Source organism: Ovis aries, chromosome 18, assembly GCF_016772045.2.
Source record: "Ovis aries strain OAR_USU_Benz2616 breed Rambouillet chromosome 18, ARS-UI_Ramb_v3.0, whole genome shotgun sequence".
Taxonomy (NCBI): domain Eukaryota; kingdom Metazoa; phylum Chordata; class Mammalia; order Artiodactyla; family Bovidae; genus Ovis; species Ovis aries.
In genome coordinates this window covers 42,855,671-42,871,384 of record NC_056071.1, presented here as the reverse complement: position 1 = coordinate 42,871,384, position 15,714 = coordinate 42,855,671, and the positions used below count along the sequence as shown (strand labels likewise).

General features: G+C 40.0%; 1 protein-coding gene across 1 annotated transcript; it reads left to right on the top strand.

The window, feature by feature from the left end:
* Positions 1 to 9,043: 9,043 nt before the first annotated feature.
* On the top strand, positions 9,044 to 13,325 carry CFL2 (cofilin 2). The gene is made up of 4 exons (XM_015102004.4): positions 9,044 to 9,153; positions 10,231 to 10,538; positions 10,658 to 10,734; positions 10,819 to 13,325. The coding sequence occupies exons 1-4, from the start codon at positions 9,151 to 9,153 to the stop codon at positions 10,929 to 10,931; spliced, it is 501 nt and encodes a 166-aa protein (XP_014957490.1). The 5' UTR covers positions 9,044 to 9,150; the 3' UTR covers positions 10,932 to 13,325.
* Positions 13,326 to 15,714: the final 2,389 nt, after the last annotated feature.

The following is a 15,714-nucleotide window of genomic DNA, read 5'->3' as shown; positions in this document are numbered from 1 at the left end:
TTGTATTTAATTTATCAAATGTTTTGATACTTTAAACATCTCTTAGGGCAAACAAAGATAAAGGGCCCACTAGTCCAGACTATTTCTTAACAATTTCTTGGAGTAAAGAAGCAAACTACAAATCAAAAGAACTTCTGGAAATCCATCCCATGTAATATAAAGCAAGCAGTCTGTAACTAAAGCAGCTTATGAGTTGATGAACTCTGTCTGAACAGCTTGGCTACATCTGGTAGAATTAGAGAAAGTGTGTTGAGGGTTCACATGGGTTAGAAATCTGAGCAGATCAGTGACCCTGAGCTTGAACTCTTTGCTAGTAGATTCAAAAACATCTCCCATTCACCCCACCCCAAATGTAACAGGAGCTCTTCGTCTCTCTCAATGTATGTGTTACTTTGAAGGTAGGAATTTGGGGGGAAAATATTGAAGAGTGAACTTCTGAGATGAAGGCTTTAGCAAAATTATCTTATACAGATCAATAGGCATTCATTACAGTTTTTAAAATATTCTGACATCACTGAAAATGCATAAATGGTCAAAAAGAAACCAAGGATTTAAAAGTCTTTTAATAATTTCAGATGTTTCCTTTGGTTATTCCTATTTCATAGGGATTTCTCAAATTTGTGTCCAAAAGCATGTTTCTACATGGCCAAGGCAAGTTGTCCCATTAATTTGGAAAGGGCTTTCCAAAGACAGAGAAATGTCATAGGACCCAGCCAGCCACACAAGCACTCCTCGTGATCACGTGTGGGGAGCCCAATAAAAGCCCATTCTCTGATGCTATTCCCATTTTTCTATGATGCTCCTTCTGAGTTATCTGGGATTAAAGGTCTAAATGGAAAAACAAACTTTAACATTATTTGAAGAATGTATAGGAAAATATTTTTATATCAAGATTAGAAAGGACTTTCTCTTCTCTCTCTCTCTTGCCTAAATAATAACAAAAGAAGGAACTGGCTAAAATCATTGAGATTAATTTGGGCTGAAATAGTTCCCAATTAGGAACATATCCTTTGATACTGAATAAAACCCATCTGTGAAAGTGGTGATCCCCACCTTGGGGAAAGGGTTCAAAGACTGGAACCTTAGTTCGAGTAATCATACACGAGGACTATTAGGATAGATTTGGTTCCATAAAACAAAAAACAGTCCAGGTCAAGTAACAGCAGCTTGAATAAGACAAATTTCTCTATCAAAATGAATCAACAATTAAATAAAGTTAGAAGACCACAAGAGGAAGCACTCATGCCCTGTGAGGAAGAAAGACTTCTTTCCTGGCAAAGATTCAGCCAATGAAAAGCCATAGATCCTTTGCTTAATATAGCCTGCCCACTTCCCTCCATATAAAAAGCATGGGGGGGCGGGTGGGGGGCAGGGGTGTGGTGGGAGGTTGGAGTTTCCTGGTGATCTGGTGGTTAGGACACTGTGCACTATGCTTTCACTGTTGTGGCCCAAGTTCAACCCTTTAGCTAGGGAACTCAGACCCCACAAGCTGCTTGACACAGCCGAACTAAATAAATAAATAAAAAGCACTCTCCTTTCCTTGCCCTGAGAGGAACTGCATGTGGCTAGCGCCATGGCTGGGCTTCCCAGGTGGTGCTGGGAAAAAAACCTGTCTGCCAATGCAGGAGACATAAGAGACACAGGTTTGATCCGTGGGTCAGGAAGATCCCCTGGAGGAGGGCATGGCAGCCCACTCCAGTAGTCTTACCTAGAGAATCCCATGGACAGAGAATCCTGGCAGACTACAGTCCACAGAGTCACAGAGAGTCGGACATAAGTGAAGCGACTTAGCACACACGGCAGCACCACGGTAGCAGATCCTGAACTGCAATTCTTTGCTGATCCTAAGTAAACCCATCTTTGCTGGAGAAATATCAATTTGTTTTAGGCCAACAAATATGAGTTCCAAGGAAGACTGTCCAGGACTACTGTGGTGGCTCCATAGTCATCAGAGATGCTGCTCCCTCATCTTTCTGCTCCATCATCCTAGCATCTGGCTTTCATTCTCAAGGTCATCTCATGGTCCAGGAGAGCTGGTAGTCCTCTATGAAATCCGTGCCACAAGCCAAAAGAAGGAAGGGCAGAGAGAATACACCTTCCAGGTGACTCAGCTGATCACATGGCCGCATCTCAAAATTCAGTCTGTTAGCTGGGGGACCTAACTCCAAATAAAATGGAGATTGATGCTCTTTTGTTTACTAAAGTAGAAGGGAGCCAGTGGACACTGGTAGCACCAGTAATCTCTATTACAATCGTGGAACCCATTTGAAAGGATACAAATTTCAAGCACTTATAAAGGAGGCAGATTTCCTGGCATGATCCATGTTTAGATTTCTATGCCATTCTTTACAACCTCAAGTGAACCAAGAGTCATCAGAGTACTGGGTCCTGCCCCTCTCCACCTTTCTGTTGACAGTTTGTGCAAGGAGAAACAATTTTAAGTCAATAAAAGAAGCTCACTTCTGCTTGGGTTCTTGATTGCTCTCTAACCTTGGGGCAAACCTTTCTCTTAGGGAGGAAAACACTGGCATTCTTAATTAGAGCTAAATCTAAAGACATTTTTGTAATTAAACAAGTAATTGAAAGCAAAATCACTTACGTAAAATGTCTAAATTTTTAAAAATATCACTTCAGTAGAAAACATCAAAGCCTCCAGCTCACTCTCCCCATTTCAAACCTTTTAATAACTGCCTGTAATATTTAGAATAAAACTCCAAAATCCTTAATAGTAGAGGCTCCCAAATCTCTGTTTACAGTGCCCTTGGTATAGCAAAGATTTCTTCACAGCACTCGTGGGCCAGAAGAAATACCTAACAGTTCTGTTTATTAAGTAGCTACATCCAAACAATATTTATGTCTTAGCAGCTTTGCACCAGCTGGACACTGCATAAGTTCTCAAATCTTGGAATCATGTTGCACACAATCACCCTCATTTCTGGCTCCACACTGATTTTCTCGACGGACTTGCTCTTTATCACACCAACTGCGGAGAACCTCTCAGATGGAACTGTAGAGGTATCTGAAATTAAAGTGTAAAACCGAATGATTTAGTAGTTCCCTTTGTGTCCGACAGATGGCGCTATGTTTCCCATAAAATTTAAAGCATCTGCGGTGCCCCTGAGAGTTTGGCACACGGTTTATAGGTCCATTCACTGGCCGTGACCACTTCTTCAGCTTCATCCTGTGCTTCTCTTCTTCTCCGGAGCACTTTAGTATCACTGGCGTTCCCCCTCGCCCCCGCCCCCGGCCAAGGTTAAGCCCTGGAGAAGGAAATGGCAACCCACTCCAGTATTCTTGCCTGGGGAAACCTGTGGAAAGAAAAGGGCAGCCTGGCGGGCTCCTGCCCGTGGGGTGGCAAGGAGGAGGACATGAATGAGCGACTGAGCACGCAAAAGTCAGGCTCCTTCCTTGCTCAGTCTTTTTTTCATGCTGTGGTTTTGTTTACGGGACTCTTCAACCAGAGAAACCTTCCTCAGTTTCTCTAATCTGTTAATATATCAGGGTCCCTGAATACTTTCTCACCAGACTACAAGATCCATGAAGGCAAGGGACTGTGTCTATTTTGGTCATCTTATACTCAGCGCCTAGCACATTTCCTGGCACATAGTAGAGACTCAATACTTAAAAAAAAAAAAAAAAGAAAAGAAAACAAACTACATTCCTACTGACATGCTTATTAAGGAATCGATTTTCAGACACACAAGTAACTAGTGAAATACGAGGGAAATTCCTCTCTTATAGTCAGTTAAATTCATCAGCAAGTAATTAGAAATCTAAAAATTGACAGCATTTTACAATGTGATTGCCAGCATACCTGTAACAGCATTTAAAAGGCAAATTTGAGGAAAAGAATAATCTTTCAACAAATGGTACTGAGACAACTGTATATCCACATGCAAAAGAATGAAGCTGGACCCCCTACTTCCACATACTAAAAAAGAAATCTCAAAATTAATCAAAGACCTATTCCTGAAGCTAGAACTATGAAACTCTAAAAAAAAAAATAGAAGTCTACAAACCTATTAGGTTTCTTATAACACCCAATGTATATGGCATTTTTCTTTTGGGGCATAATTAAAATGTTCTAATATTAGATTGTGGTGATGGTTGAACAACTGTGAATACACTAATAAACACTGAATGTTAGTGCACTTTAAAGCGGTGAATTTTATGGTATCTGAATAATATGTCAACATAGCTGTAATTTTAAAAAGCAAAACACTGCTGAAAAATCTTTATTACCTCCCTGATCTCCTGCAGAATACATTTCTGACTGTGGACTTGTATACAAGGTTCACAAGAGCTAGTACTTCCTACCATTCTATCTTCATTCTCTACCAAGGGCACAGGCTCCAGCCGTAGCTAACAACTTGGGGTTTCTTATGCTTTATATGGGTGCTACTGAGGCTTTGTACGTTCGGTTCCCTCTGCTTTGAAGGTCCTGTCTCTATCTGCCTAGTCAACTTCCACTGGTCCCTTCAGACCCAACTTGATCCAAACTGAGCTGATGGTCCTCTTCTGTGTTTCCAAAGCATCTTGTATGTACCCCATTGGAGCATGCATTGGATTGTTCCATATACTGGCTTTCTTGAAGAACTTATTTTCTTCAAAGCAGGAATTTTGTTATTCTTACCTTTGTATTCTTTACCCTGGCAGAAATTCTCAGTAAATGATGTAAGGGAATGAATGAATAAATGAAATGAACAGACTCTTCTCATTCTTAATTTGGTTTTTGATCTCTTGCCTACTTTTATTCATATGTTAACATACAGTGTAGGTATATTACATTTTTTCTGTATTACATTTCTGTATGATTCTCTAGAATATAAAAATCCACAACTTTTGTAATAAAGTAATCTAAACAAAGGCTCTGCGCCTTAAATAAATTACAAGCCAGTTTCTTTTCTCAGATGCTGTTTTTGTATGGTTTGTATAATTTAGATAACTAGTTGCTACTTATTATCATGAATTCAATCAATATTAGAACTAACTGATAGGTGGATCTGATAAATGTGCTTGTGAGTAAATAAATGGAAACTAGCATTTATAAATTTAGAGTTTGAGACCATTTTAAACTACATTTCACTACTTAGTGCATTTCACTGCTGCTACCCTGTACCTCATCATCTCTTTCCTGGACAGATGCTAAGTTCTTTTAGTGTGAGGGCATTTTCCCAAATTAGAAAGAACTAAAGATGAGACATGGAAGACCCAAAATGAATTTCGTGGATGAGGGAGTGAGTCACAGAGATCAGACTCCAACACACATTTCCCACTATGTTTATTTTCTAGTTCTAAGTTCAAATTTGGATTTAGAAAAATGAATGATTTGCCTCCTGACTGGTCTTTTAGCTCAGGCGTGGGTTATGAAGATGTCAGATGAAGCAGGCATGTGGGTGGAAAGGTACATTTGGAAGTGATGAGCATCTTTACGTTTACATTTGTCTTTGTCAGGAAGTGGCTGTGGGAGCTGAATATGATGTGTCTTGACAGGGAGTGGGGCTCGAACAGAATGTATCTACATAATCCTCTGGATGCATCCCTTCAGTTAAGACTTGATGGGATGGGGAGGGAAGTGGGAGAAGGGTTTAGGATGGGGAACACATGTACACCCATGGCTGATTCATGTCAATGTATGGCAAAAACCACTACAATATTGTAAAGCAATTAGCCTCCAGTTAAAATAAATAAATCTTTAAAAAAAAAAAAAAAAAGGAAAAAAAAAAGACCTGAAAAACGATTCTGAGCTTTTACATGCCACAGGAACCATATTGTCTGCTTCGTGGGAGAATATGCATTAAGGGGTGTTCACTTTCCCAATCTTCTAAGAAATCTTCAGCAAACAAACTTTAGCTGAGCCTTACAAATCAATAACAGTGAGGTTTGGGATTGCTTCATGACTGCCGCCTGTGTGTTGGAAATGTCATACTCTCCCTTTCACTCTGTACTGGGGGGTAATAGCCCCAGGGTTCCTTTTTCTGTACTGGAAGGAGCTTTACATACACTATTTCACTTGATCCTCACCACAACCCTGAGAGGGAGGTTGTAACATAATCCCCATTTCACACGTGAGGAAACAGCTGTGGAGCAGTTAAGTAAATGGCCCAGGGTTACACCACTGCCATGTCAGAGCAGAGATTCCTTTCAGATCCATCCTCTTTGAGGTTACCCTCACGTAGTTCCTACGATTTTCTGCAGCTGTCACCCATGTGTGATCCCGCAAATGGAACATTGGAGTTTTGGTGGCACTAGTGGTAAAGACCCCGCCTGCCAATACAGAGACATAAGAGATGTGGGTTCAATCCCTGGGTCGGGAAGATCCCCTGGAGAAGGAAGGGCATGGCAACCCATTCCAGTATTCTTGCCTGGGGAATCCCAGCAACAGAAGAGCCATGGGGTCGCAAAGAGTTGGACACCACTGAAACAACTTAGCCTGCATGCACACAGTATTGTTTAGGGTCCTTCTGTCCCACCTGTTAATCTTTTCCTTGGGCTTGAGATGGCTAAAGAGAACAGATGTGGCATGGTAGGCAGAATAACGGCCTCCCAAAGATGTCCCTGTCCTGTGAGTATGTTACCCTACATAGGCTTTGTGGATGTGATTCAGTAAATGATTTTTGAGATGAGAGATTATCCTAAATTATCCAGTGGATCCAAAGTAATCACAGTGGTTCTTAGTGGTGTAAGAGGAAGCAGGAGAGAGGGAATCAGGGATGCGATGACAGAAGCAGAGGTACGAGTGATGGTACTGCTTTCTGGGGGCCACAAACCAAGGAATGTGGGCAGCCTCCAGAAACTAGAAAAGGCAAGGACACAGATTTTCCTCCTACAGCCTCAAAAGCAACGAAGTGCTGCTTTTAGTCCCATGAGTCATTTCTCACTTCTGCCTCTCAGAACTATAAGAATAAATTTGTGTTGTCTTAAGCCACTAAAATGTGGTAGCTTGTTAGGCAGCCACAGGAAACTGACACACGTGATGTCTGACACTCAGATCCCTCCACCACATAGGGGCCAAAACTCATGCAGCAATGCTTGGTAATGCTGTCTCTCTAGCAAGCAGCGGTAAATTCTGGTTATTTTGTGAAGAGTTGTTACTGGTTTCTACATCCTAAGAACTGGCCTTACAAGGGCGTGTAGAAAGGTCTCACAGTCTGGAGGTGCTTCCTTTTTGTTCTCTTTCTAGCACTAAAGCATCTTAAAGTTGTTATTTTATCATCTATTGAGTACCTGTATGTGTGTGTTAAGTCCCACTCTTTGCAACCCCATGGACTGTAGCCTGCCAGGTTCATCTGTCCATAAAATTCTCCAGGCAAGAATACTGGAGTGGGTTGCCATTTTTTTCTCCAGGGGATCTTCCCTACCCAGGGATCGAACTTAGGTCTCCCGCATTACAGGCAGATTCTAGGGAATAACCCTCCTCATTATGATTTTCCATCTCTAAATTTACTTAATCCTAAGAACACACACACCATTTCCTGAGAAACACTGGCACTCTAGGAAACTGAGTTTTAAAGCCGAAAAGGACTTCAAAGATAATCACAATGGCTTTCCAGGTGGTTCAGTGGTAAAGAATCAGCCTGCAATGCAGAAGACCTGGGTTTAATCCCTGGGTCGGGAAGATCCCCTGAAAGAAACGGAAATCCACTCCAGTATTCTTGCCTGGAAAATCCCATGGACAGAGGAGCCTGGCAGGCTACAGCCCGTCGTAGGGTCTCGAAAGAGTCAGACAGTGACTAAACAACCACCACAGCTTATAATTCAGATGAAGAAGGTCTGCAGCGGTTGAAAGTCCTTCCAATTTATAGAAACGGGGCAGTGCTAAGATTCATACTAGTTTCTCAACTCCTAGTTCTTACCCTGCACTTCTGGCTTAGCTCACTTTGAAGCTTATCTGGACTATTTTGTTTCCAACAGTTTTAGTCATTAACAATTCTACTTTTTTAGAGCAAGTCTTCTTCACTTGAAAATAAGTTCAATTAATCAGAGTTTTAAATTCATTTTGCCAATTTTACAAATGAAGAAAGTAAGGTGGAAATGATGAATGTTCAGGAGAAAAGGTGATATAAATTAGCCCCAAAACTCATGAATGAAAAACTTTATTGATTTTTCCTTGTATTAAACATAACCACATAAAGTGTTTCATTTAAACACTTTCACTATAAACTCATAAAGTATTGAATCTACATGTAAAATTTCCTCAAAGTATACGGTGACAATTTTTTTCTATGATAAATGCAATGGATACTTGTAGTAAGTATCAAAAAGGTTTAGTCAGAGAAGAGCCTTGGGTCAGTCATATGGGTTTTGCTAGAAAAGGTTGTGATCGCCAAAAAGAGGGAGGAATCTCTATTCTTGGGTCCACTTATTTGATGCCAGCTGTCAAAGGTAGGGGCCTCATGAGGAAAAGACTATTAGAAGAGAGTACAATCCTACTAAACCTAATAATATATAAAAGAATATTACTAAAGGATGTTATTAATATTACCCCCAATTCTCCATTATTATTTCAACCATAGTCTTTTAGAAAGTGATTTCCCACCTCTGTTTATCATTTTCTTTTTGCTGAGTAATTCAGTTGTCTAGGTTGAACCTCCGCCCCACAGTGTTTGTTCTCAATGAATTGATGGAAGGAGATCTAAATAATTTTCGCCATTTCTGACAGGGGTTTTCCATAAAGACCCACAACGTAGGCATCCAATGGAAACCACAAACGAATAAAAGACACCCAGTGAGCCGTTCGCCTCACACGCGCCCAACCCGGGGAGTAGCGGCCTGGCGCTCGGGAGGCAGGGTGGAAACGCCCTCCCGGGAGCCGGCTGGACCGGACAGATGGTGCCCCGGGGTTGGAGACCTCTCCGCCAAGGCCCGCGGCTCCCACCGCGGATGCACAGCCCGCCGGGGCCTGCCGAGCGCGCGCGGGGTCAGGCCGAGGACGCGCGGGGGTGAGGCGGGCCGGCCAGCGGGAGGGCAGGCCCGGGGCGTGCCCACGTGACCGCCCCGCCCGCGCCGCAGCCCCCCGAGCCGCCGCCGCCTCTCGGGCCGCACTCCCGGCGTGCCCCGCACTCGCCGCCGCCCGCCTGCCCCTCCTTCTCCTCGCAGCGCCACACCGCCGGAGCCCGAGCCGCCGCCGCAGCCTCAGCCGCGGGCACTATGGTAAGGCGGGCGCGCCGGCCGGGGTTCGCGGGGTCGGGGGGCCCAGGGGGCCGAGGCGTGGCGAGTGCAGCCTCCCGCGCGGCTCCGCGGGGCCCTGGACTTGAGGCCGCCATTTTAACCTGATTTCGGCCTCCAAGGTGGGCATTCCTGCGGTGCGGACCCGCTGCTCTCTTTCCACCCGGCGGGCTTGCCCTCTCGCCGTCAGGCCCGGCGGGGCCGCTCTTCGGATTCCTGGGGGCGGGGAGGGCCCTGGCAGGGGGCGACGCGCGGAGGTTCGAGGCCTGAGCCGGGCGGGCGGAGGCCGAGGGCGCGGGAGGGTCCGCCGAGCTGTTGCCCCGCCATCCCACCCAGCTCGCCGCCTTTGCCCTTCGCTTCCTTATTTTATTCCCACGCGCGCTCTCAATTCGGTATGTGCGGTAAAAACCCCTCGCTGAAGGCTGAGCGTCTTGAGGGCCTGTCATAAAACCCTTAGGGGGAGATTAAGGAGGTGGGAAAACTCTTGAAAATGCTTTCTCGCCGTAAAAAGCTTTTTACACGCGATCCGTTAGTTTTGAAGTGCCTGCATTTGAGCTGTGAGTCAATTATGTTGTAGCCGTGGGCGGTTTGGAGTTCACACTTGATTCTCTTTCCTTATGAGGAAACGGCACTGGCTAGGATGACTTTAAAGAAAAAAATAGTAGAAGCATTAACTGAAATCCAAAAGTGTTTTTTTAAGGCCTGCCGGGTTGACACAATACAGAAGGTATTTTTGCTGCTGCTCCTGAAGCTCTGACATCACCCAGTGAAATAGGAAACATTTCAGGGATGGGACAGCCTGTATTTGTCCCTTTCCGTCTACCTTCCACTTGCTTCAACCTCCACACACCTTTTTAAAAAAGAATGAATGAAGCAGGATGAGTTAGAACCCTTAGGTACATCATATACTGATACTTAAAATGTGGCAAATCTGATTAGACGGCTTGCATGGTATGATGCAACTTTTGATGTCCAGACTAAAGTGAATCCTCTCGAGCAAACAGTAATTTTGGTTAAAACCGAATTACTTGTTCTGAATTTCTGTCCTTTCTTTACTTTCAGGCTTCTGGAGTTACAGTGAATGATGAAGTCATCAAAGTTTTTAATGATATGAAAGTAAGGAAATCTTCTACACAAGAGGAGATCAAAAAAAGAAAGAAAGCAGTTCTCTTCTGTTTAAGCGATGACAAAAGACAAATAATTGTAGAGGAAGCAAAGCAGATCTTGGTGGGTGACATTGGTGATACTGTAGAGGACCCCTACACATCTTTTGTGAAGTTGCTACCTCTGAATGATTGCCGATATGCTTTGTACGATGCCACATACGAAACAAAAGAGTCTAAGAAAGAAGACCTAGTATTTATATTCTGGTGTGTAAAAACAAAAGAAAAAAGTACTTTTAAAATGCAAGGATTATTATTAACATAGTCAGTTTTGCCTTTGTTTTTCTTTTAAATAGAATTCAACAATTTTTTTTTTTCCCCTGTAGGGCTCCTGAAAGTGCGCCTTTAAAAAGCAAGATGATATATGCTAGCTCTAAAGATGCCATTAAAAAGAAATTTACAGGTACAAGCATTGACTATTTTGTGCAGAAGAATTGCTCCTTCTTAATTATAATAAAGTAATTGGATAATATTTTTTTCTTTTTAGGTATAAAACATGAGTGGCAAGTAAATGGCTTGGATGACATAAAGGACCGTTCCACACTTGGAGAGAAATTGGGAGGCAACGTAGTAGTTTCACTTGAAGGAAAACCCTTATAAATCAGTCAAGTGCCATCTGGATCTTAAGGAGCTTCCATTTCTCCAGCTCAGTCAATTGGAATAGTATTAGGTTTTTCTTTTTTTCTTTTCCCACTGGGTCGTTCCAACACAGTGAATGAAGGAAATATCATTCATGTAAGCAGCCTACCAGTGATTGCCATTAGACTGTTTAATACTGTTACTATTATGTAGAACCCAAGGAATGCCTTCCCATCATATTTTAGCCAAAACAACTGGGTATATGCCTCCTTTGCAGCAAACACTACAGTTAATTGTGATTGTCAATGTGAATAGCTTAGAATACTACAAAGGGTTAAGCTAATTGAATGCCTTCAAAGTATTATCCACTGGTGAGATGGTAAACTTTATTCAGTATTACTGATAGTTGCACTTGATTGCAGTTCTGTGAGGCTTGAGCATTCATACACCTCACCTGCCTTGGCAAGCCTATTTTTTTGTGACATGGCAGCACGGATATAACACTATGCATTAAAAACACTTTTTTTGTAATAAATTTAATCCCCCACCAGAAAAGGAATGCCAATTAAGTTGTGTTAACTGTGTCATCAGCTTATCCTAGTACCTCAGTGTTCATTCCTTTTACCTGTGTATCTTCTTAAAAGAAATAGCTATTATTAATGCCTTTTTTCCCCCCATTGAGTGTACACTACTGAATACATGTAGTTTTATGTTTACCATGTAAGTGTTGCAACACTAAAGCTATTTTGAGTATCAGTCATGATGGCAATTTCTGTATAAAAGAGCCTTAAATGGAACATTGTTTTTGAGATCAAACTCCCCACCCTCACAAAAATGGCCACGTTGCAATAAAAATTGTGGCATATTACAGAACGGTTGCCTTGTTTTCCTTGGACATTTTGCAAAATACCATGTGAAGCAACTCCTAGGCTAAACAGATATTATTAATCTCTACACTGGTCATTTAAGAATTTTTTTGTACAACATTCTTGCATGATATTTTCCAGTTTGTTGATTTTATTTGGTTTAAAAAATATTCTATCCTAAAGCTAATATAAAATATTATTACAGAGGTATACTTTTATAAGCTTTATTTATTTCCTTATGTATTAATATGGTGATCAGGAATTATTTTTTGCACTTTGACATAAATACTCTTCAGTATCTGATTAGTTCTCTGGATAAATTAGCATAGTTATTTTTTTAATTCACGTTTACATTTCTAAGTAGTTGACCAGTAGAAGAAACAGGAAGCTCTTATTGCCTAGTTGGTCATAATGAAAATAATTTATAAAATGTTGTCCTTCAAAAGTTTAATAGTACTTCTCCTGTTTAGGAACTTTAATTTCAGCTACTATTTCTTAATATATTTCACAAATTAAAAAAAAAAAGTTTATATAGCAGTCTTAAAGATTAGTAGTGGAATTTGGCTGTGGTCCAGGCGGCTCTCCTTATAGAGAATTTGATCTGTTCAGTGTGAGCAGTTTGCTGTTAGCCAGAGCTATTTATGGCAAACACATGCTTTTGTATCTTGTCATAGTTACCCACAAATGGCAAAACTGGACTTGATTCTGCTGGTATGCAAAACAGGCATGCTAGTAAGCAGTGGATTGTAGCTTAGAATTTAACCCCATAGCTCTGAAGAATGCTCTTATTAGAAAACGGGAACTGAAAAATCCCTTCTTTTTCTAATGTCTGGAAGTAATTTGAGTTTAATTAGGTTTTTTTCCCATGTTTTCAAAAGGTTTTTCAGATGAAAACAAAAATAGAAGGTAAATGTCTAGGTTTCCATTTAAAATTATATGAATGGCTTGGGATCTTTTGCACTGAGCAATTTTATTTCAGGCTTCCAGCTGTCCCTGTGAATTATTCTGGACGTTTTGATGGCTTTTTGGTAAGGCCAAACTCATATAAGTAGAGCATGAGAATACTGACATATACTAAACCATATGTGTAACTGATACTTGTACCATGAAATTTTTCATTATTTTCCTCATTCTAAAAAATAAGGTACTATATCTAAAGTTGTGCAGTCTCTTGTGTTTTTATAGCTGATTTCTCAACTTTTCTTATGTACCTCTTTAATTATATAATAATTTCAGAGGTTAAATATTGCTTTAAACTGTGGTACTTTGATTTGTTAGATTGGCAGAACTGATACTAATAATTAAGTTCATCTTTGAAATACATCTTTGTGCATAAAGCCAAAAATAATGATAATTAATGGTTCTTATGTTACTTGAGACTAATTTGGCATTTGAAATGATCATTCTACTTTACAATCATTTACGTTTGAAACAATGTTCCAGTTAGCTTTAAAAGGTATACGGTGCTAATTAGTAAAATATCAAGGACAATATTTTACTGCTAGCTTGCAAAATTATAAGTGTTTAAAAAATAAAATATATGAAACTATGTTAAGCTGTTGAGATGTGTTTACTTATACTTTGGGACACTAAAATTTTTTTAAACTAATATTTCAAATCAGAGAGGCACCATTATCTTTAGTCTATTTTTTAGGATTTTAGTTGATATACATTCTCGATGGATAACAATATTCTTTCAAAACAAAGTGTTGTTGCAATTAATTTTGACATTTTTCAGACAAATGGGAACAGTTGGCATTTGTCCCAAACTGGCTATCAGCTGTTGTTTTCCATCATTATCAAAAATAATGTGGCCAACGTTGTATATTTAATGTGCCTTTCTGATAGTGTAAGAAAAGCCTCTTCCTAGGTTTGAATTTCTCTGATATGGATTCTTTGTAACAGCTAATTTATGGAATCCAGCAAATGAGCTCTAGGAGAAAATTATTTTTCCTTGTTAAAGAATAATCTCAGCAATGGTAATCATAGAAACACTATGGTAATCATTGGTAATCATTGAAACACTTTTCCTTAGGTTTGCCACGGAAAAATAATCTACTTTAGTTCTCTACTTTAGTTCTTTAATAATAGTTTGAGATCGCAAACAAGCATGAATATTCATTTTCTGTGAACATTAAAGCTACTAGAGATGTGCAGACAGGCTCCAATGAATATTGCTTTTGAAACAGCATGAATTGACAAATGTTCTGTGTCTCATCTCAGCCAATAAGGAAGTTTGAGGTTTTTATTTTTCTCTAGAACATCCAAATAATTGCTTTCTTTCCATGTAGATCAGGAGTCATCCTTCCACTTCAATTTCCTGTCAAAAAGCAGTTGTGCAAATTAATTTCTCTGAGCCTCAGTTTCTTCATAAGAATGATGATATCTGTCTACCATACCTGGTTGCTAAGGATCAAATATGGAAATACTTTTTGGAAGACAGGAAAATACTATGTAAATATAATTATTTAAGCTTCACTCTTAAATATATATAGTTAAGAACTGTGTTAAAAATAAGATTTATTGTAAGCCTTTGAACCTCTTTATTGTAACTATTTAATCTGCAAGTTCCCTAAGGACTGATTAGCTGATAAATTACAACTGTTTCACAGAATGAAGTATAAAGTGTGGCCCCTGAGTTCATGACTGCTGTTAATGTTTTTAGTGTAATTTTCTTTTTCACATGTGATCAGTGAGAGACTAGCTTTTCCCCAGACTTTGAAGTAAAGAGTAAATGAAGAGATACTCTTGTTGTGGAATACTTGGCATAAATGTATGATCTAGGTTGTTGAAAATCTTTGACTGTTTATTCATTAATACTAGAAGTTTAGGTAGTGCTTCATAGTTCTCAAGGCACTTGAAATCCGTTTGATCTCCTTAGGTCCTTTTAACAAGCTAAACCGTATTTCTCTGCTGCACATGAAGAGACTGACGTTTGGAGAGGTTAAGGGACATCCAAGCTGTTGAGTAGCAAAATGGATTCCAGTCCAGTACACTTTTCAGTCTGCGTTCATATTGTAACATACAGTGAGTTACTAATTTTCTTTTTTAAAAGATGGAATAATCTGACTTTTTGAGCAGAACATAGCTAATTATTTAATATGTCTTTAAAGCATCTCAGAGAATATTTGAAAAACATTCTTGGACTATTTGTTTTCTAGGAAAGCCCATACTTATAAAGATCTGAAAATATTTTTACACTTAAAATATTTTCTTAGATGTTTCAGTATCATAAGTTTTTTGAAAACCATAAGGATTGTATAGACACATTTTTAGAAAGCTGATACCTCTCAATCCTTATCCAAAATGTTGGATATTTTCCTCCCTCTGTTCCTCTACTCACGTTTCTAAGAAATAGTACAGTATATTATGATGGTTAAATACTAAGACTTTGGTATCAGACTGTCTGGGTTCTTCACACATAGACCTGTAATACTTTCTAATTGAATGATCTTAGGAAAATCACTTAACCTCTCAGAGCCTTTAGTTCATCTGAAAAAGGGGGTAATAATTATACCTCATCTCATAGTACTGTAAGGATAAATGAAAGCCGTTGGAATAGTTCCTGCATGTAATAAGCATTCAGTAGGATGACCCTAAAATTTAGTCTAAGCCATTCTTGAGACTGAAAGGGAGAGCTAAAAATAATTATGCCTATAGACAACAACCTTGAACTGGTACAGTCTAAAAGCAAATCAGATACGTTCCTCCATTGAAAAGTAGGCTAATAGCAACATGATATAGTTAAATAGAAGAAACTATTGACGACTCAAGGTCATCATCATTTCAGTTATATGTACTAGCATACTAACTTGGGAGTCTCCTGAAGAATATGATTTCTGTTAAGTAACCTCAAAAGGGTTGATTCTGGCTTTATAGACCTTTTTTTTTCTTTTGATTTTCATACTTTTAGACTCTCAGATACTGCATTTTGCTCT